General features: G+C 45.2%; 1 protein-coding gene across 3 annotated transcripts in view; it reads right to left on the bottom strand.

Annotated features, from left to right (window-relative positions):
* Positions 1–4,422: 4,422 nt before the first annotated feature.
* ENPP5 (ectonucleotide pyrophosphatase/phosphodiesterase family member 5) overlaps positions 4,423–23,502 on the bottom strand; it is a 48,730-nt gene continuing 29,650 nt past the window's right edge. For all 3 annotated transcript variants that reach the window (XM_030198769.1, XM_030198770.1, XM_030198771.1), the window contains exon 4: positions 4,423–5,309. In XM_030198769.1, coding sequence (XP_030054629.1) covers positions 4,927–5,309 — 383 coding nt within the window. In that variant the 3' untranslated portion in view covers positions 4,423–4,926. The remainder of the gene's footprint in view (positions 5,310–23,502) is intronic.

A 23,502-nucleotide genomic window follows, 5' to 3' on the forward strand; every position in this document is an offset into this window, starting at 1 on the left:
TACCAGGCAACAGTTAATAGTATTACCCTCCATCTGGCTGATGTTGTGAGATCTGCCTACTTTCTCACCAGTTCTCCCGTCACACCCAGTCTATCACACACTCCCGCCAAGCAGTTTGCCTCCTTCTTGCTGCATACGGGCTGTTTAATTGCTGTCATACTGTCCAGTACAAGGAACACCCTGTTCGTCTGAAGAAAAAGAAGGGAGAAAAAAAAAACAACAACAAAAAACACAAATCCCTCATCACGACCTCCAACAGTGTCCCAATTGAGTGCAGGGGTAGCATACAGTTCCTTAGTCCGTCTAATAAGGCTTCGCCTGTTTCAAGTTAGCACCCAGCCCCCAACCAGGCTCTCTGCTCCAACTGCAGCACAAGTCCTCCTCATATTACAAATTAGCCAGGAAACTTCGCAGCTCTTCAGGGCTCTCCATAAACAAAACCTTGCCCTCGTGCTGCACTCGTACCCGTGCTGGGTATTGCAGCGAAAACTTGACTCCTTTGTTGAATAGCTGGGAACAATACGGTGAGAGTCGTTTCCTCATCTCCGACACTCTCGGTGAAAAATCCTGAAATATCAGGATACTTGTGCCGTTATGGACCACATTCCTTCGCTGCCGATACTTGGCCATTAGCTGAGCCTTCTCAGCGTAGTTAAAGATGCGGGCGATTACCGGTCGTGGCTTGCTGTTCTGCTCCTTAAAGACACCCACGCGATGCACCCGCTCAGCCCGGAGCCTCTGGCCATCAACCTCCAGTCCCAACTCTCTGGGTAGCCACAACTCTACTAGGTCCCACAGTTCCTTTTCCTTTACACTTTCTGGGACCCCTACCAGCCTGATGTTATTTCTTCTGCTCCGGTTTTCTTGATCTTCTACTTTCTCTTCTAAGATTTTACAACGTTTCTCAAGCGCAGCCATCTGGGAGTTCACTCCACTCACCAAATCCTCCTGGCGGGATATTCGTTCCTCTTCGTGCTGTATACGATTGCCCTGCGCTACTAGATTTTCTTTCATATCGTCCATAAAAGCGTGAAGGGCTGACAGTTTGTCATCCAGCACTGCCGCCATATGTTTCATTATTTCCTTAATTGCAGCTTCTTGCAGTGCAATCACTGGTGGGGTCTGCTGCTGATTCTCCCCTGCAGAAGTTACTCCGGACGCCATTTTGGCAACATGATGCGCTCCGTGGATTCTCTGTGTTCGCGGGGTCCGAGCTGGCATGCCCAGAATATCCCCTTAAAACACCTCTGCAGCTGGGTAATCAACACCTGGGATGTTCCTCGATGTTTCAGGTAGGCACACAGATTTCTGAACCGGGGTGTGAAGCAGTTATATAGCAGTTTTTCTAGCTATGGCGAGGAGAGCAGCCAAGGCACGTCTGCTCAGGATCCAGCCATCACGTGACCCCCCTAAAGTGGCTCCAAATTAAACATATAATTTTCCTGACTGTCCACCTTATTTCTTAGGCCATTGTTCCCTTGAAAAATAGCAGTTTTTAACCTTTTGAAGTTCAGAAACCTTCTCCAACCATTACAATCTGCCAGCAGAGTCTTTAATGCTGTTCCCATGGGAAACTACAACTAGTTGAATTTTTACCAATGAAGCCACAGCTAATTAAATTTCTTTGAAATAGAGCACCTCATGTCATAGTCTCTAAAGATTACTGTGGGTCTTGTCAGGATCAGCTCCAAGTCAGACTCTGTTGTCTTTACCAGACCAGGAAGGATTTATAAGGACTTAGTCTTCCCACAGCAGATTTTCTCAATTTAACCCCATGCTGCCTCTTGCCGTGAACACATCCGCCCCCAAATTCGATATGCCGCGCCTTAGTTTCAGCGCAGAAATCGAAGCATATTCTACAACAATGCACGTTAATTAGTTTAACTAGCTAATCAGCACTGTTAATTGGATAACAGGCAATTATCTTAAAGAATTAAGATTTATATGAACAACTCGCTAAGTGTATTCTGTAACATGATGTGCGTAAATTCCAAGTCGCATTGTTGAAAAGGGGGCATGATTATGGGCGGGTCATGGGCGTTTTGAAAATCTATGTGCATTATTATAGAATACACCAGCTTTGCACCTAATTTAGGCATTGGGATTTACACCAAATAAAGCGTGGCCTAAATGGACACAACCAAATTTGGTTGCACGGAGAGGCACTCAGCGTATTCTATATACCGCACGGAAATTTAAGCTGATTCTATAAAATTCAGGTGTACATTAGAGAGTAAGCCTAGGAATATTTTTTTACTGTGCGGGTTTTTCAGGTGCCATACACAGATTCAAGCCAATGGGGTTCACTCTGGTGCCTGCAGCAAGCGAGATGAGAAATCCATTTCTGCGAACCACCAAAAGAAAGTCATCTACCTTAACACACACCATGGCATCTTTTGGGTAGCCAGATGCCCACACTAGCATCACTCACTCTCTATTATGCTTGGCCTGCACAGAGTATGGATGAAAGCACGGGAAGCTATGATTGGCGAGTTGTACGCTCTGTGGAACGGGGTGGTGAGGAGGGAAAAGCTACCATGGGATAAAGCTGACTTTATGCTCTGATGAGGCTGTTCTCTTTAAGTGCCCCTCTGAGAAAGCCAACCTAACCACAAGCTGATTCATAGCAGAACCGTGGGGGGATTCTAGGGGCTAAATCCTACATTTCCCTTTTCTATGCACCATTACAAGACTCTTTTGGTAAGAGTAAAAGAAGATATAACATTATTCGCATTTGGCCAAATAGTGATTTAAATTTGAATATGAATAATCCACGGATCTACTGTGCTTAATCCTACTGAAAGAAAACCCCACTTGATCTCTGATTTCCTGTTGCTTCTTTTATTATGTTATGTTAAAGCTCAATGCCTATTATTCGTATTCAGCTGAATAGTATAATATGCTATTTGTTACATCTCTAATTCACTCTATAGAGTATGTCTACTAAAGGGCACAAGGAAATGGGCTTACTGTGCACTAACGTGAAACTCTCATGCACTAAGCCCATTTCTAGGGCACCCAAGATACAGGGCATTTACAATGAATTTTTTTTTCAGTTCATCTGCTATTGTTTGCATTGATGTGCACTACCTGAAAAAGCTTTAACAACTGAGCGCTTACTGCCTCCTACCTAGGAGGCGCTAAGGCTTACGCATTACACCACTGTTAACCTGCCTGGTAGCATGCACTAATGTGGATGCGCTACCTAGTTAACGTTTCCCCACCTATGCCATGCCCCGAGAAAAAAAAATTAAAAAAAAACCTCAATATTGCATACTTAGTGTGTGCTAATGGTTACCCACCGCAAAATGCTTTAACGTGTCTTGCGGTAAGCGTTTTCATGTGCTCTAAGCGTATGTAGACACACCCCTTTAGTAGACACACCCCTATGGCTATCTTGGGATCCTACACATCACAGTTAATTACAGCACACGGTGATATTAGTTCATTATCAACCAGGCTTCAAATGAATTTCAGCAATGTCATTCAAGATTATGCAGGGAGGAAACATCAAAAACAGCCATATATACTCTATTTTCACCTATAATGCACATTATCTAACAATGGGGTACGTTTACTAAAGGACATGAGGAATTGCAGTTAACATGGATTTCAGCACATGTTAACTACAAATCTAATGCTATTCTTTTTGGGGAATTGTTTGGAGGAATGTAGTCATTAGCACACACACTAACTGAAAGGTTTTAACGTAAGAGGCGCTAAGTGATCCAGTGTTAACGAAGCTGTTTTTCCATTAGCGTGCATTGAGGACACGCTAACAGGATTATGTTTCCACACCCACATCACATCATGCCATCTCCCAGGAAAATTCCCCAAGTGCTAACAGGTATATTACTGCAAAACACCTTAATGCTCTCATGCGGTAACCCTGTTAGCAAGCGTTAAGGACTTAACACTCTTTAGTAAGCATACCCCAATATGTGTTGGGCATAGCGCAGCGAATAATAACATATTCTCTTCTTGCATTAAAATACAGAACCTGAGCTCAGAAGCTACTACAGAAATATAGTTATACTGTACTATGAGCATCATGCGCAGTCAGAGCTGCGCAATATGTACTTGGTTTATCCAGATCAAGATGCCTCTGAATGCAACACCTACTATAGTATGTCTGGTAAGCAGTCATCTAATGTATTAAATATTCACTGAATCAAAATGTTTTATTACATCTCAATAGCATTTCAATTCGCAAATGCATTAAGTCATATCATTCAACCAATGTCTGCCATGACTAAAAAAATACATTTTAAAAAAAATTGCTATTAAAAGAATTTCTGTCTCTAGATCCCAGGATACATCACTTCCTAAGTAAAACATTAATACTTCTCCACCATCCTCCCTCCCCCACAAAACATGTCCGACCAGTTCACTGCAGGCATAAAGTGGTATTAGAACATGATGGAGCTTTTCCAGAAAGAACTTTATTCTTGCATGGTTTTTCTTCTAAACTGTACAAACTCATCACTAATAGGTGTTTCTCTGGTTTATTCAACTACCGCTTTAATTTACTGTGTACCTAAAAACTAGAAATAAATTACTTTGCATTGCAGAAAATACAGGATCGCTATCCAGTGAATGAAACTCCCATTACAGCTAGCTATCTGAGGAGAAAATTTAACAGCCTTAATACAAAAATGTATAATGGGCCCACCGTGTACAATATATCTATTACATATTCAATCTAGTGTTTTAGGATCAACTGACACATTCTTATTATGGACCCAGTTCATTACTTTTTTCCCTATTGGAAAAATCATAGTTTGGTCAGGCCTTTCATGTCAAACTTTCTACTTGAATTTCTTTTTGATGATTCATCAGTTTGATTTGAAAAAGCTGATTTCTAGCTCTGAAGCTATCACAGGTGCAAGCCAAACCTCAGCAGTCTGAACCTATTCTGAACTAGCATCAGACATCCAACAAGGGCTGGGTGATTTCAGGGTGCTCTATTTGTGGGGCAGATATCTGGCTGCGAGTTACATGCTTGATAAAAACAAGCAGAAACGTTAAAGCAAGCACACTCCCAAGGAACACTCCTACAATGGAGGCATAGGACTCTTGCCCTCCATAGTCACTTAGAAATTGAGCAGCTGCGCTTGTGAGGAGATCCTGCACATGGCTGAGCGAGCCATTATTTGGCAATGGCTGGATATCCAGGAGGTGACAGAGTAGTGGATACAAGTCTGTGAAAGTCATGGCTTCTTTAGTGACATTTCTTTTAAAGGCAGGACCATGGGCCACCAAGAGCGGGTGCATATTTGGCTCAGTATTATCATAACCATGATTTCCTTCTGGAATTAAAGCAGAATGAATACATATTAGAAAGAAAACACAAATATGCTGAAATTACTCATAATACTCTGACATCTCAGTTCCACTTTTAGCAGTAACACAGTAAAGAATGGCATTTATAAAGACCAAAATGGCCTATCCATCCTGACACTCTTTGCAGGTTTGCCCCATTGTCATCCATTTAGGGCTGTAACTGCTCCATGCAGGTTATATTTTCTGACCCTAAAGGGAACAAATATATTTTCAATCAGGTGATGAAGTTATCTAGTCTTACACAAACCCACTCTAAAAATCCACTTTCTAAGGTGCTTTTAAATCTTAACCATGGACTCTCTCGATCACAATCACATCAGTTTTAACCCAATCTAAAAATCCACCATTGCTGCTGCTGCTTCTGAGGAGAGAGTAGTTTAAAATCAGTAGGTGAAGCGTTCTGTCAGCACCAATGGGGAGTACTTTAAATCTCAATGTTTTGACGGGATTTTATCATATTATTTAAAGGAGTATCTAGGGCACAATCTCTAGTACCAACAGTGGTGGTGTTGCAAAAATCATCATCATAGGATTTTTTTGCGAGCCCTGATGCAGGCGCTTGGACACTGAAACAAGACCCATGTCAGGTCTTTACAATAAAGACTACCTTTGCCCTGTTCCAAGAGGCCTGTTTGTGCTTTTTGATTTGGTTTTCCTTTAAATTTTTACCATGGACCCCTCTCAATCATAACCTTGTTGGTTTTAACCAATGTCCTGTATATTTGTCTTCACTAGTTTGTGAGTGTCATTTAGTAAGGATTATGTATTTGTATCTTGCGGCATTCATCTAGCAACCCTATAGAAATAAATAGCAGTAGTAATAGTAACTCAGATAATTTTCTGATATCAACAGAAAAAACTAACCCAGTTTCCCTGCCAGAGCAGGGCCACCAAGGGGGGCCCGGCCGCCGGAGCTGCAATTCCCAGTCTCACCTGCCTGCCTTCCTCAGCTCCGGGCCCCCTGCATTCGAAGGGGCAGTCACAGATTGCCTCCCTTCAGGCCTTCCCTCCCTGTGTCCCGCCCTTGCGGAAACCGGAAGTTACATCAGACCAGGGCGGGACACAGGGAGGGAAGGCCAGAAGAGAGGCGATCTGCGACTGCCGCTTTGAATGCAGGGGGCCCAGAGCCGTGGAGGCAGGCAGGTGAGACCGGGGACTGCAGCGGTGGGGGTGCGACGGGGGGCGGCAGCGGCGGGGTCATAGGCAAGGCGGCCTTGCCCCGGGCCCAGCCTAGTCTCTCGGTGGCCCTGTACCAGAGTTAGGATCAGCATGGTGGGTTCAAGCCAGGAAGCAGCTCAAGAGAGGAGAGATCAGATAGAGGGAGGGAGAATTACTGAAGAAGGAGAACACAGGCAGCAGATGAGAAGAAAGGACGTCCTGGAGGGGGCAAAGAAATGGAAAGAAGAGGAAATGGAAAACAGAGATTGATAAATCTTTGAAGAAATCCAGGCATGCAGTAACAAGTGATGGCCAGTAGAAAAAATAATTTTAACACACTTAACTAAAATGATATTGAATGCAAGTCATTACAAGTTCATAAGAGACAGTAAATTGTGTCATCTTACTGGCACAACGGCCAGGGAAACACAAATTTAATCCATGTCCATATTGATTAGGCAGCATTACTGTTTTAATTTGAAACTTCATCTCTAATCACTCAGTCTCTGAAACAAAAGGCGGGGGTGGGGGGGTGGAGGGAGCTAAAAAGCTCTGAACAAACAAGAGCTTTGTTAGCGTTAATTCCCTTGGCAGTGGCATCTGACATATGGTTTCTTCATAAAATGTTGACTGGGCAGAGCAGCATAGAGGAAAAGTCACCTCAAAACGCCTCAGAGGTCAGTTGGTTCATACTCATTGACTGAACCAGCAGTCTATTCAAACATCATATTTTTATGTTGTATTTATCCTTTTTAGGTTACTCCTGTTTCTCTCTCTCTTTGCCTTTTAAAGTAAAATGAATGGGGTAATTTTCGGGGGTGGGAAAGAGTACAAGGCGTTCCTGTTGAGGAAGGGTTCTTAAGAACACAAGAACTGCCACACTGGTTCAGATCAAAAGGTCTATCAAACCCAGTATCCTTACAATAGTGGTCAATCCAGGACATGAGTATCTGGTAGGATCCCAAGAAGTGGACAGACTCCATGCTGCATACACCCAGGGATAACCATTGGGCGACATGTTACACATGAAGGAAAGGGAAAAGTAGAGGGAGACGACATGTTGCACATGAAGGGAAAAGTAGAGGGAGACATGTTGAATATGAAGGGAAATGAAAGGTAGAGGGAGACATCAGTCAGCTTTATTTTGCAATGTACAAGAGGACATGTATTTCTGTGGTGTTGTACAACATGCAGAGTATGGGTTCTCTGGTTTCAGTTTTTGTCTCCATTTCAGTTTTTCTCTTCATGTTTTTTGTAATTTCCTATTTTGTATCAGGCACCCCCTCCCTCCTTCTGCCCTTTACCTGACTTGATTTTATGAAGTCCCAGGTGTCTAGTGGGGACCCCCTGACCCCTGGCTCAGGCCCCCTCCAGCTCCATACCTTAAAATGAGGCAGAAGCAATGCCCACTTGCTCCTGCCTCAGCGCAGTCACCTTCAAAATGGTGGCAGACTAGCCCTGCCCAGCTGTGTGGGACAGGGTACCCGTCATTTTGAATATTAAACAGCACTGAGGCAGGAGCAAGTGGTCATCACTCCTGTCTCGTTTAAGGTATGGAGCTGGAGAGGCCCTGAGCAAGGCATCAGTGGGTCCCCACGAGACACCAGAGACAAAAAAAAATCAAGTCAGGTCAAGTGGGGGGGGGGGGGGGGGGGGGGTAGGGTGCCACTAGGGAATTGGGGTTTGTTTTTTTAGCCAGGGTGGGGGGGTTTTGGTGGGGAGAGGGTTGGATGAGGACAATTTTAAAGTAAGAAGAAAGGGAGGGGGGTGGTCCAGTGCCAGGTCGAGTACAGTTGGGCAGAAGGGGAGGGGGATCAGGCACATTCTGACCACTGGAACCTGTTTGTTTGGTTTTTTTTCAAATGTCACCCTTCCTCTCAGTGCCTGAGCCAATTGGTGACTCAGGTACTGACTGGAAGAGTGACATTTCGCAATGACCTGCCAATTATTGCTGTGATTTTAATGTGGCAATGATTTGAATGCTCATTGCTTCTAGCATTCCTTGGTAGGTTTGGAGAGCTAATTCCACAGTATCTGGTGAAACTCTACCGCACGGCTGCTGCATTAGCCCCTGATTGAACCACACAAGAAATCACTCAGCTATAGGTGGTTCCCCCTATATCGCAGATTGACTCCCTACCCGTACTACAGTGAGAATACCGCTAGGGGTCACTGGTGCCATTTTGAACCTGGAACAGAGGGAACTGCTCCAGCCTTGGCCCACCAGGCCTCAGGGAAACCTCCCGCATATGTCCCGGCGGGGGAGTTGGGGGCAGAGTATCTGTTATGGCAGGGTTACTCTAGGGGTGTTCCTGGTTGGAGGGGTGAGATTTGGATCAAGGGCTTGACTGGTGGGAGGAGTTTGGGTTGAACTGTTGCAGCTTCTTGCTGTCAGTTTCTTTTTCCACTGGGCCCGCACTATCTGCTAACGCATGTAATGCAGGGCCTATGCATTAAGGGGGCACTTCTGTAAGTAGGTGCCCCAATGCTGCATGGTGAGAGCCTATTCCATAACGGCATCTGGCATAACTCGGGACATTGGCGTAACTATAGTTGTAAATGTGGAAGGGATGTGTGTATCTTATGAAACTAGCACCCCCCCCATGTCCCTCCTGTGCTCCACACCTATGTGAATGCCCACTTTATATGCTATACTACTTATGCACATCCTTACAGAATCGTGCTTAGTCACTTTGCTGCAACATACACATGTAAGTGTACATTTCCCCCAAAAAATGCTTGGTATTCCATACATTTATGAATGCAAGTGGCATTTAAATGTGTCTGCCCAGTTATATGCCCTTCAAACACCTAAATATAGACACACTGTTATAGAAGTACCTCCAAGTGTCTGCCTTGTGTGGTAAATTCAGGGCAGATGATGTGCACGCCATATCCATTTACTGCGCCTTAACTTTGGCAAAAACGTACTGTACTTTAGTAAAAAGAACCCTAAATCCTAGTATGGACATAGAAGAATTGAAAATGATGGTAGCTAAAGACCATATGGCCCATTAAGTCAGCCTATCCATACCATCTACTATTTCTTTCTCTCCCTAAGAGATCCTATAGTAACATAGTAATTGCTATGTTCCTGTCCCTGGGCTTTCTTGAATTCAGATAGTCTTTTTCTCACCAGGAGGCCGTTCCACGCTCCACAACCTTTTCTGTAGAGAACTATTTCCTTAGATTACTCCTGAGTCTGTCCCTTTCACCTTCATCAATGCCCCCTCATTCCAGAGCTTCCTTTCAATTAAAAGAGACTCATTTGACATTTCTTCTCTACTAGTAGAAAAGGCCCGTTTCAGACACAAATGAAACGGGCGCTAGCAAGGTTTTCCTCGGAGTGTGTATGTTTGAGAGAGTTTGTGTGAGAGTGACTGTGTGAGAGAGAGTGAGTTTGCGTGTGTGTGTGTGTGTGACAGAGTGAGTAAGACTGTGTGCGTCTGTGAGAGACAGTGTGTGTGCCTGGGGACCCTCCCTCCCACCCAGTTCCAGTGTCCCCCCTTCCTCCGTGTTCCAGAGTCATCCCCCCCTCCCTCCGTGTTCCAGGGTTGTTGTCCGCTGGGTCTGCCCCGTTTTGTGCTGATTCGCTGCTCCCTGCATCGCGGCTCCTCCCCTCTCCATTCTATTGGCCAATCTGATGTCTCTTCTCTTTTTTCTCCTTCTCTATTGGCCACTGATGATTTCTGTACCTTCTCGACCCCTCCCTCCCGCTCTCCGAGTTCCAGACCCCACCTCTGGCTCCTTCCTTCCGATTTGCAGACTGTTGTCTTCGCGACCGGAGTGCCCGCCCCGCAGCCATTTAGACTGCGTCTTTGGAGCTCCGAGTGTCACGGTCGTCCCCTCCCTCCCCTCTTCCAAATGCTCCCTGTTGCCTTTCTTTTTCGGCTGGTACCGCGATCTAGCTCACCACTTCCGGTTTTGCAGCGGTGCTGCTCCTCGCGCTCCACATTTTCATCCCGGAGCTCCTTCAGCAGTGGCAGGAGCCACAACTGTTGTCTCCCGCCGCTCCTCCTGTTGTCTTCGCGCCCAGACTAGCCGCCCGTAGTGCTGCGGCCTGGGAGGCTGGTTGGTATCGGCAGTGGTGACGGCCTCAGAAGGGGTGCGACACATTCAGCGAGTTGTTGGATTTTTTATCCACTGGTTGCTTGTCTCGAGCCTTTTGCTGTTTGTGGGGTTGGATCAGCTGTGTGTTTTTTTTCTCACCTGGGATTACATCATAGTGCGACCAATGACGTCAGTCTGATCTACGGAGCCTAACAGACCAACTCCGAGGGAGCCACGGTCCCAGGCAAGACAGAACGTTGGAGGTGAGAATTATTATATAGGAAGTGCATCATACATCTCCCCTCTCTGTGTCCCTATGTTCCCTCATGTTCACCTTCTCCTCTGTCTCTATCCTTGTCTTTCCCCATTCCCAGCATCTCCTCTCTATGTGTTTGCCCAGCATCTCCTCTCATTGTGTCCCTAAGCTCCCCTATGCCCAGTATCTCCCCCTCTGTATTTCTAGCCCTCCATTTGTCCAGCTTCTTCCCTCCCATCCTAACATGGTCCAACATATTGCCTATCCTCCCCCTATTCCCACCATAGTCCAGCATCTCTCCATCCTGCCCCCCCAGGTCTAGCATCTCTCCCTCCCTCCATAAGACCAGAATATCTCCCCTTCTCTTCACTCCACTCCCCATAATCCAGTTTTTCTCTTCCCTTATCCCCAGCTTAAGCATCTCTCTCTCAACCTCCCATCCAGCCAGGCAGCCATCTCCTCTCTCTCTCTGTGCCAAGAAGCCATCTCCACTCTTTCAGTTCCCCTCGCATGCAGCCATCTTCTCTCTGTCACTCTCTTCTCCCCCCCCCCCCCAGCCAGCATTATTCCATCTTTATCCGTCTACCCCCCCCCCCCCCCCCCGCCAGCCCATCTCGCTCTGTCTCTCCTTCCATTCAACATCAGCTCGTCTCTCTCTGTCTCTCTTCTTTCCCTGCCCACTCACTCACCCTCTTTTAGCCTTCCAAGGTTGGTTGTAGGCTGGCAGCTGTATCAGTGGTAAACTCAACATGAAGACACACACAGGACCATATCCCCCATGAACACCATTGTCCGTGACTCCTAACGTGGAACCTTGCATGACGTACCTATAATTCGGGTTCCTCTTTCCCACATGCATCACTTTGCACTTGCTCACATTAAATGTCATCTGCCATTTAACTCAGTCTCCCAGTAAGGTCCTCTTGTAATTTTTCACAATCTTCCCGCAATTTAACGACTTTGAATAACTTTGTGTCATCAGCAAATTTAATTACCTTACTAGTTACTCCCATCTCTAGGTTAAAAAGCAGTGGTCCCAGCACAGAGCCCTGGGGAACCCCACTAACTACCCTTCTCCATTGAGAATACTGACCATTTAACCCTACTCTCTGTTTTCTATCTTTTAACCAGTTTTTAATCCACAATAGAACACTACCTCCTATCCCATGACTCTCCAATTTCCTCTGGAGTCTTTCATGAGGTACTTTGTCAAACGCCTTCTGAAAATCCAGACACACAATATCAACCGGCTCACCTTTATCCACATGTTTGTTCACCCCTTCAAAGAAATGTACTAGATTGGTGAGGCAAGATTTCCCTTCACTAAATCCATGTTGACTTTGTCTCATTAATCCATGCTTTTGAATATGCTCTGTAATTTTGTTCTTAATAATAGTCCATTTTACCCGGCACCGACGTCAGACTCACCGGTCTATAATTTCCCGGATCTCCTCTGGAACCTTTTTTAAAAATCGGCATTATATGGCTTTATATCTTGCAGGTGTTGCCAATACATTTGCTTGGTAAAGATTTACAAAAGCTGCATAGTATGTGTCGGAAATTCCTGTGGGGGGGGGGGGGGGGAGGAGGAAGTCAAAATTATGTTTTTAATTTTTGCGGGCTGGATAGGCGCAGGGTGGGTTAGGGCTACCCTGTATAAAAAGATACAATCAGGCATGCCTTCTGAGACATCTTAGGGATTGGTTGTTCAATACAAATCAAATACACACCGATTAGTTGGGAGCGTACACTATTTGGGCCTTGGCATTTGAATTTCCTCTTGCAGGCTAAAACAAAAAATTTACCACTCATTTGTCAGAACAGCATACTGTTGCAACCATTGAGAAGCATTTGGCGTTTTTTAATGCAGTTGTGGAAACACAACCCCAATATTAGTGATCAGCTCCCATTGCGAGGGAATGGAGATTTTCCACCAGGACTGGAAAAAGGGATATTTGATAGATGGTCGGCAATGGGGATTACCCTGCTTGAACACTTAGTAAATGAAGAGGGTGGTCTGTATGGCCTCCAGGATTTGCAGCAGAGACTCTCACTAACCAATAAGGATTATTATTCATATAGACAATTACATCATTATTGGTTTAGTTTGGACCAGGCAGCCCTAGGCACGAGGTTGGGACAGAGGCTTCGTGACTTCCTGAGGGGGGATGCCCATGGTCAGGTATCAATATCGAGTTTGCATAAAGCTCTGGTGTCGCTGCCTCCAACGCAATCTTTTTTTCGAAGTCCTGCTTAGCCTTTCTTATCAGCGCTTTGCACTTGACTTGACATTCCTTATGCTGTTTCTTATTATTTTCAGTCAGTTCCTTCTTCCATTTTCTGAAGGATTTTCTTTTAGCTCTAATAGCTTCCTTCACCTCACTTTTTAACCACGACGGCTGTCATTTGATCTTCCACCCTCCTTTTTTAATACGCGGAATATATTTGGCCTGGGCTTCCAGGATGGTGTTTTTGAACAGCATCCACGCCTGATGTAAATTTTTGACCCTTGCAGTCGCTCCTCTAAGTTTTTTTTTCATTGTTCTTCTCATTTTATCATAGTCTCCTTTTTTAAAGTTAAACGCTAACGTATTTGATTTCCTATATATACTTACTTCAAAGCTAATACAGCCAGGCTTGTATTTGGAAAAACACGTTTTGACAGCACCAAACCACTCTGAGAAAAAACTGCATTGGCTACCAATCAAAGAACGTATCACTTTCAAAATCTGCACAACTGTCCATAAAATTATCTACAGCGAGGCACCGGGATACATGACAGACCTTATCGACCTGCCAACCAGAAACACCACAAAATCTGCACGATCATACCTAAACCTCCACTACCCGTAGCAAAGGACTCAAATACAAATCCACCTATGCATCCAGCTTTTCATACCTAAGCGCACAACTATGGAACGCATTACTAAAAGCAGTAAAAATTACGCTAGACTACCTAAATTTTCAGAAAGCAATAATAACAGACCTGTTCAGAAGAGCATACCCCACCGACCCAACATAAAAATACCTGGACACTTGTGACACAATGTAACCAAAGACCGTAACGGACGTTACCTGACTCTTCTTCCCCCTTTCCCTCCCTAAGTTCCCCCAATCGTACCTACCATACATTCTACCACAATATCACTTTGTATTCATTCATACCATGTATTTGTTCAGACCGGAATCGGCTAACGCCGTTAACGGTTATATGAAAGCCACATTGAGCCTGCAAAAAGGTGGGATACAAATGTACCAAATAATAATAAATCCGATCATATTATGATCACTGTTATCAAGCGGCCCCAGCACCATTACCTCCCGCACCAGATCTTGTGCTCCACTAAGGACTACGTCTAGAATTTTCCCTTTTCTCGTCGGCTCCTGTACCAGCTGCTCCATAAAGCTGTCCTTGATTTCATCAAGGAATTTTACCTCCCTAGCTGCCCCGATGTTACATTTACCCAGTCAATATCGGGGTAATTGAAATCACCCATTATTATTGTGGTGCCCAGTTGTTTGTGTTCCTAATTTCCTTTAACATTTCTGCATCTGTCTGTTCATCCTGGCCAGGCGAACGGTAGTACACTACTATCACTATCCTTTTCCCCTTTACACATGGAATTTCAATCCACAGTGATTCCAAGAAGTGTTTTGTTTCCTGCAGAATTTTCAATCTATTTGATTCAAGGCTTGCGTTAATATACAATGCTACCCCCTCCACTAATTCGATCCACCCTATCACTACGATATAATTTGTACCCCGGTATGACAGTGTCCCACTGTTTATCCTCTTTCCACCAGGTCTCAGAGATGCCTATTATATCTAATTTTTCATTTAGTGCAATATATTCTAACTCTCCCATCTTATTTCTTAGGCTCCTGGCATTTGAATATAGACATTTCAAAGTATGTTTGTTGTTCCTATTTACATGGTGCTTAGTACTGTACAGTATTAATTTGCAATCTTTTGTCTGATTTTTATTTTTTATTTAAGGACACCTACACCTGATCTACTATGGTCTCTTTTGCAACCTCACTATCAGGATACCCTATCTTCCCTGTTTTGGTGATATCTTTGAAAGATACCTTATCCTGAACCATGCGCTTTTGAGTGACTGTTGGCCTTCCCCCTGTTGCAAGTTTTAAAGCTGCTCTATCTCCTTTTTAAATCCCGACGCCAGCAGCCTGGTCCCACCCCGGTTAAGGTGGAGCCCATCCTTTTGGAATAGGCTCCCCCTTCTCCAGAATGTTGCCCAGTTTCTAACAAATCTAAAACCCTCCTCCCTGCACCATCATCTCATCCACGCATTGAGACTCTGGAGCTCTGCCTGTCTCTTGGGCCCTGCGTGTGGAACGGGTAGCATTTCAGAAAATGCTACCGAAGAGAATCTGGATTTGAGCTTTCTACCTGAGAGCCTAAATTTGGCTTCCAGAACCTCTCTCCCACATTATCCTATGTCACTGGTACCCACATGCACCAAGACAGCCGGCTCCTCCCCCAAACTATCTAAAATCCTATCTAGGTGACGCGCGAGGTTCACCACCTTCGCACCAGGCAGGCAAGTCACCAGGCGATCCTCATGTCCACCAGCCACCCAGCTATCTATATGCCTATTGATCGAATCACCAACTACAACAGCTGTCCTAACCTTTCCATCACGGGCAGCACTTGGAGACATATCCTTGGTGCGAGAGGATAGTACATCCCCTGGTGGGCAGGTCCTGGCTACAAGAGTACTTCCTACTTCACCAGCGTGATGCTCTCCTTCTAGGAGACCTCCCTCCTCCAAGGTAGCACAGGGGTTACCAGACTGGAGGTGGCACTTCTCTACAATATCCCTGTAGGTCTCCTCTATGTACCTGTGTCCCTCAGCTCCACCAAGTCTGCTACTCTAGCCTCAAGAGAATGGACACATTCTCTGACAGCTAGGAGCTCTTTGCATCGGGCACACACATATGACATCTCACCAACTGGGAGATAATCATACATGTGACACTCAATGCAAACGACTGGATAGCACCCCTCTCACTGCTGACTCCATCTTACTGTTTTGGAGTTTTTTCAATAATTTAAAAATTGCTACAGTATTAAGGATATTAGCCTAATATAAAAGTGTCTTTTAGTTTATATTGTATGATGTATTTAGTGTTTCCTTCTTAGATGGTAATGAAATGAATTTAAAACTCTGTAAGAGCACTCCTTGCCTGTTACCTTAATTACAATAACTGACAATAAATAAAGAGTTGTCCTAGGGGTGGGTGGGAAGACTAATCTAGATCCTGCAGTGCCTGCTAGATTCTGTTAATGCTGTGGTACAAAGTTTTTAAAACTAAGGGGAAAAGACTATGGAGATTAGTTGATAAAATGTGCTTTTTATATAACACTAACCTACAATACCTCCTTTAAACCCCAATCTTTAAGTTCCCAAAGCACAAAGCAAAATAGCATTCACTTACCAGAGAAATATCCTCTTCTCTCGGAACTTCTCAGAAAGAAAGCTCAGGGTACTGATAGAACTAAAAAATGAGCTGGCAGAGCTACTGTTATTGATTTGTAATTTATCCTTAAAATCGAGTGTGGTACCGGAAGATTGGAGGGTGGCCAATGTAACGCCGATATTTAAAAAAGATTCCAGAGGAGACCCGGGAAATTATAGATCGGTGAGTCTGACGTCGGTGCCGGGCAAAATGGTAGAGACTATAATCAAGAACAAAATTACAGAGCACATTCAAAAGCATGGACTAATGGGACAAAGTCAACATGGATTTAGTGAAGGGAAATCTTGCCTCGCCAATCTGCTGCATTTCTTTGAAGGGGTAAACAAACCTGTGGACAAAGGTGAGCCGGTTGATACTGTGTATCTAGATTTTCAGAAGGCATTTGATAAGGTCCCTCATGAAAGACTACAGAGGAAATTAGAGAGACATGGGATCGGAGGTAGTCTCTTACTGTGGATTAAAAACTGGTTGAAACATAGGAAACAGAGAGTAGGATTAAAAGGTCAATATTCGCAATGGAGAAGGGTAGTTAGCGGGGTCCCTCAGGGATCGGTGCTGGGACCTCTGCTTTTTAACATATTCATAAATGACCTAGAGATGGGGGTAACTAGTGAGGTAATCAAATTTGCCGATGACACAAAGTTATTCAAAGTAGCCAAATCGCGGGAAGATTGAGAAAAACTATAAGAGGACCTTACGAGACTGGGCGTCTAAATGGCAGATTACATGTGGGAAAGAGGAACCCAAACTATAACTACGTCATGCAACGTTCAGCATTGGGAGTCACGGACCGAGAAAGGGATCTAGGTGTCATCGTTGATGAAGATACGTTGAAAACTTCTGCTCAATGTGCTGCTGCGGCTAGGAAAGCAGATAGAATGTTGGGTATCATTAGGAAAGGGATTGAAAACAAAAATAAGGATATTATTCTGCCATTGTATCGCTCCATGGTGCGACTGCACCTCGAGTATTGTGTTCAATTCTGGTTGCCCCACCTGAAAAAAGACATAGTGGAATTGGAAAAGGTGCAGAGAAGGGCGACAAAGATGATACAAGGGATGGGACGACTTCCCGATCAGGATAGGCTGAAGAGGCTGGGGCTCTTCAGCTTGGAGAAAAGGAGGCTGAGGGGAGATATGATAGAGGTCTATAAGATAATGAGTGGAATGGAACGGGTCGATGTGGAGCGTCTGTTTACTCTTTCCAAAAATACTAGGACAAGGGGGCATGCGATGAAGCTGCAGTGTGGTAAATTTAAAACGAATTGGAGGAAAGATTTCTTCACTCAATGCATAGTTAAACTCTGGAATTCGCTGCCGGAAAAGGTGGTTAAGGCGGTTAACTTAGCAGACTTCAAAAAAGGGTTGAATGACTTCCTGGAGGAAAAAGCCATAGAATGTTATTGAATGGACGAGGGAATAATACAGTATTTCTAGGATGAGCAGGACAAATTTCTTGTTCTTTTGGCTGCTGTCGGTGACAGGGTGCTGGGCACGATGGACCCTTGGTCTGTCCGAGCATGGCGATGCTTATGTACTTATGGGACCTTTCCTCTTTATATAGTTTTGAATCTAAGGAGCCTTTTTTAAAACAGGCTCTTTGAAGCTGACTCAGCAACCTATGCAAGTATTCTACTTCCCCACACCTTAATTAACACTTAATTGAGGTCGCTGGATGAGCTATCTCTCCAGCAGCCAAGGAACAGAAAATAACTGCCTTTTAGAACAAGAGTTTTTGGCTGTTTAGTTTCTACCTCTAGAAAAGGTTTCAGTTTAAAACTATGGGGAAAATGCCTATTTCTAGAGAAAGTTTCAGCTTAAAACTATGGGAAAAGGGTTTGTACACTATGGCAACTAGTTAATGATGCTTGCTTTTCTCTCTCTCTCTCTTTTTATTCCCCCCTTAATACTAAACTAGGTCCTGCACTGCCTGCTAGATTCTGTTAATGCTGTGGTACAAAGTTTTTAAAACTAAGTGGAAAAGACTATGGAGATTAGTTGATAAAGTTTGCTTTTTATATTTTTACTAGTAAAAAAGCCCCGTTTCTGATGCAAATGAAACGGGGGCTAGCAAGGTTTTCTTCTGTGTGCATGTGGGAGTGTATGTGTCCCTGCCCTCTGCCCTCTCTCCCTTCCCCTGTGCTGTCTGTCCCCTCCCCCCTCGGAGTCGAGTCCTTCAGTGTTTGTGTTACAGAGATAGGGCTTCTGCCCTCTCTCCCCTCCCCCCTCTGAGTCCTTCACTGTTACAGAGAGAGCGATTTGATTTCGTGCTTTGCTGTGTTTTCCTTCACTGTTTGTGTTACAGAGAGAGCGAGGGCGGGGCAGACACTCATGGGGAAACCGGATATCTCTCCCCCTTCACACTTCCGGCTGGAGGCTTCATTTAGAACGTTGGTGGCGCCTTTTATATATAGAGATTTTGCCTAACACTAACCTACAATTCCTCCTTTAAAACCCAATCTTTAAGTTCCCAAAGCACAAAGCAAAATAGCGTTCACTTACCAGAGAAATGTCCTCTTCTCTTGGAACTTCTCAGAAAGAAAGTTCAGTGGGACCGTCCCTCTTTATATTTATTTATCTATTTATTTATTGTTCACTTATATCTCACATTTTCCCACTCATGCAGGCACAATGTGGCTTACAAACATTAAATAAAATACTGAATAGGAAATCTTAGAAGAATATACAAGGAGTATGCAGGGGGAGAAGCATCTAACAGGGTGAACTAGCAAGGTAGGAGCCAGGGAGGGTGCATCAAGCAGCAGTATAAAGTGAAGAGTAGGTCTTGGCAAAGAAGTAGGTCTTCAACAACTTCTTGAAGAGGGCATGGTCCGCTTGAGTTTTAAGGTGTTGCGGGAGAGAATTCCAGTGCTTAGGACTCCAATAGCGGAAAGATGATGCGAAGATCCTCTTGTACTTGACACCCTTACAGTTTGGGAAGTGAAGGTGGAGGAAGGAATGAGCAGCAGGGTTGGCATTCCTGGGCGGGAGGTTGATCAAGGGGTGCATATACTCCGGGGCAAACCCATAGATAATTTTATGGGTCAAGGAGCAGAGTTTAAAGGCAATGCGCTCCTGAACAGGCAGCCAGTGTAATTTGAACTGTAAGGGTTCGGCATGTGCAAAGCGTTGCTCTCTCAGGATGAGTCTCGCAGCAGTGTTCTGAACTGTTTGGAACTTTTTCAACAGAGAGGCCTGGCAGCCCGCGTAAATTCTGCTGCAATAGTCCAAGTGGGAGAGGACAAGCCAGTGGACAAGTGTACGGAACAAATCTCTAGGAAGGAAGTATCTGATACGCCGAAGCCTCCACATGGCGTGAAACATTTTTTTGGTGACCAAGTGCACATGATTGTCCAGTTGGAGGTGTGTGTCCAGTTGCACTCCTAAAAGCCGCAGGCTTGTGGCAATCAGAAGGACAGAGCCCAATACTGGGAGCACCGTGTCAGTTACTGGAGTGTGGATGGACGAGAGGATGAGACACTGTGTTTTGTCCTCGTTTAATTTGAAACGGAAGACCTGAGCCCAATGTTCTAAGGTGGAGAAGCAAGCATCAATGAGGTGAACAATTTCTGACACAGTGGTGCGAAAGGGAATGTAGACTGTAATATCGTCGGCATAGATGAAAGGGTGAAAGGGTATAGTTTTGAATCTAAGGGGCCTTTTTTAAACAGGCTCTCTGAAGCTGACTCAGCGACCTATGCATGTATTCTACTTCCCCACACCTTAATTAACACTTAATTGAGGTCGCTGGATGATCTATCTCTCCAGTAGCCAAGGAACAGAAAATAACTGCCTTTTAGAACAAGAGTTTTTGGCTGTTTAGTTTCTCTCTCTAGAAAAGGTTTCAGTTTCAAACTATGGGAAAAATGCCTGCTCCAAGGACAAGCAGGCTTCTATATTTTCACAAGTGGGTGTCACTGATCCACGTTGCCTGGTCGGGCATTTTGCCATAGCTAAAAAAGAGCTCTGTGAAGCACGAGCTGCACTAAACCGCACATGCGCGAGTGCCTTCCCACCCATCCAATGAACGCAGTTTCCTCAGTTCTACTTTTTCCGCATGAGGTGTTTTTTCTGTCCTCATTCGCTCGGTCTAGAGAGCTGTTTTTTTTTGTGCCTTCCGGCAATTTTTCCCATCTTGGTTATTGGGCTCCTGTTATTGGAATCTTTTTTCTCTTCCTTTATTTTCCTTAGAATTGTTGTGCCCAGGTTATAAGTTTTATTATTTTTTCCGTCATCAACGGGCTGCTTTTAAACCTTGATTTCGGCCAGGTCTTTCCCTTTTCTTTTTACTGTGCCTTGCCCCTTTTTCAGGCACAATCGAGTTGTTTAGCTTAGCTGACGAGGTTTTTCCATCCATGTCCAAGAAGATTCCCAGTAGCTTCAAGCACTGTACCCAGTGCAATCAGACTATCTTGGGAAAGGTCACCCAATTCTTGGTGTCTGCAGTGTATAGGGCCCAGCCACAGTCCTGCTGGGTTCTGGGTCTTCGCATGAAGAAGAGGACCCAGGTTTCCCGAGAGGCTCAATGTCAGAGGATTTTTGGAGCCAAATCCGGTTCCTCGACATCAGCATCAGTGTTGAGGTCAGAGACGTCGGCATCACACCAGCATTGGGAGCGATGGTAAGCATTGCTGCTTCTAGACCCTTAGACACTGGGAGCAGTGAAGCTATCGAGTGGGTCTCCACCTGTCTTGTGGTCTCCTACTGTGAAGGCCCCCCGGGACCGTCCATTGTCGGACCTGACTCCGAGGCGATGTGAGGATTCAACGTCATCCTCATCAGCACTGACGAGCCTTGTTGACATGCTTTATGCAAAGGCCAAGAAGCATTGTCATCGGTCACCCTTGACCAATGGTGCCAGGAGTTCTGGGACGTCGAAGGATTTGGCACTTGAGAAGCGTTGGCACCTGGAGGATCGCTCCCCTCCATACAGGAGGGTGCCAGATGCGCCTGTCTCCAAGCAGTCAAGATCCCACTCCTGCTTCAACCCCAGCGGTTCTGGAACCTGAACCTCAGCTGGCACCCCAACTTTTCCCAGGGTCGGCCCTCGATGAGCGCATCTGGGCTTTGCTCCCTGAGCTGCTGGATAGCCTTATGCAACGGTGTGCATCGGTATCAGGGGTGCTTGTGCATACCTCACCTCCCATTGCGCCACTTGCGGCCCCAGTGTCGACTGCCACCCAAGTCAGAACACCCTCTATATCAGTGGAGAAAGCTTCATTTCCTTTGGACATGGAGGATGAGCCCAGGGCCAAGATGCTCAAGGTCCTGGACTATACATCGCCTCCTAAGGAGGCTGTGAATGCACCTCTCCATGAGGTACTCCACAAAGTCCTCATCAGGAAATGAGTCCCCTCTGTCAGTCCCTGTTAGGCCCAATAAGATTGGCACCCAATATCAGATACACAGTACATCTGGTTTTGATAGGCCTCAGTTGCCTCACAATTCCATAGCAGTGGGATCTGCTCTCAAAACAGTCAGGAGTTCCAGGGACTATGCCTTGCCGCCCCCAGGCAGAGAAGCTAGAACCCTGGATTATTTGGGGAGAAAGATGTACCAGGCTTCAATGCTCATCTCCCAAATACAATTCTACCAGCTCTTTATGAGCATCTACTTGCAAAACTCAGTGCGACAGCTGTCAGACTTGGTTGACAAGCTCCCTCCTGAGCATGCCAAGCCTTTTCGCCAGTTGGTCAAGCAGCAGAAGGCGCGTCAAAAGTTCTTGGCCAGAGACACTTATGACATTTTTGATGTGGTATCCAGGATCTCTGTTCAACATATAGCAATGCGCAGACTCTCATGGCTGGGTGTTTCTGACTTTTGCTCAGCAGTGGTTTGCGGATGCCCCATGCCGAGGAGATAACTTTTTTGGGAAGAAGGTAGAGGAGGTCGCTGACCAAATCAAGAAATACAGATACAATCTCTTCACTTTCCCGCCGGGCACCTTCTGCATCAACCTTCTCAGCTAGGAGGTCCTTTGGTAAGCCAAGGAGGAGTTCCTATTACTATCCTAGGTGTAGGTACACCCCTTCAGCTCACCAGCCTACTCAGGCTCAGAGTGCTCATTCACGTCAACAGCGTGTGCCTAAGGACCCTGCTATTCCCCAGCCAAAGCAAGGGACGAGCTTTTGACTGGCTCCAGCAGAGCATAGCCGCAGTAAAAGTGTCCATCCCGGATGACTTGCCAGTTGGGAGGAGGCTCTAATAACCTCTGACCGGTGGGTTCTTCAAATAGTCCGTCTTGGATACACCCTCAATTGGCATCTCAAACCTCCAAATTGCTCACTGACAGCTAATTCCTTCAGCTCTCAGGAAAGGCAGGTACTTGCAGAGAAACTCTCCGCCCTTCTAAAGACCCATGCAGTTGAACCTGTTCTACCAGTGAAAGAAGGGCAGGGATTCTATTCCAGGTACTTCCTTGTGCAGAAGATGACTGGGGGGGGGGGGGGGGGGGATGCGCCCCATCCTAGATCTAAGGGCCCAGAACGAATTTCTAAACCTAGAAAAGTTCAGGATGGTTTCCCTGGGCACCCTTCTCCCAAAGATTCAGAAAAATGATGGTCTCTGGACTTAAAGGATACATATACTCACATCCCAATACTTCCAGCTCACCAGAAGTATCTGTGATTTCGGCTGGGAACACATCACTTTCAATACCGTGTGTTGCCTTTTGGCCTTGCATCAGCTCCCAGGGTCTTGTAGGGTGAGATAAATAATACCTAGGGTAACAGGTACCCACAGATTACTTATACCAAGATTCCCTGATGCATAAGTCTGCCTAACAGACTCACTAGCTCTGTCTAGGGTGAGATACAGGAATCTTGCTTCTGGCACCTCTCCAGGTGTGTTGGTGTGTAGAGTGAAAAAGAAAGACACAGCTGATAGATAGATAGATATATATATATTAGCTTTATTATGGATAAGAAAATAGAAATACTCTACGCTAGCTTATGCAATAAAAATATCCATTACTGATATGAGCACTACCGAAAATATATTGTCTAAACTACACTCTGATTATCCTGAGACTAAGTACGGTAATGATTAGAACAGTACAAATGATAACCTAATAATCCTTATGAAACTTATCACATCTTATGCAAAATACACATTAGACGCTGTCCCTGACCAAGAGCTGACATAAACCAGTCGTACTTAGATAAAACCACTGCCTAACCCCAGACCAGGAAATAT

This window comes from Microcaecilia unicolor, chromosome 3, assembly GCF_901765095.1.
Source record: "Microcaecilia unicolor chromosome 3, aMicUni1.1, whole genome shotgun sequence".
NCBI classification, from domain to species: domain Eukaryota; kingdom Metazoa; phylum Chordata; class Amphibia; order Gymnophiona; family Siphonopidae; genus Microcaecilia; species Microcaecilia unicolor.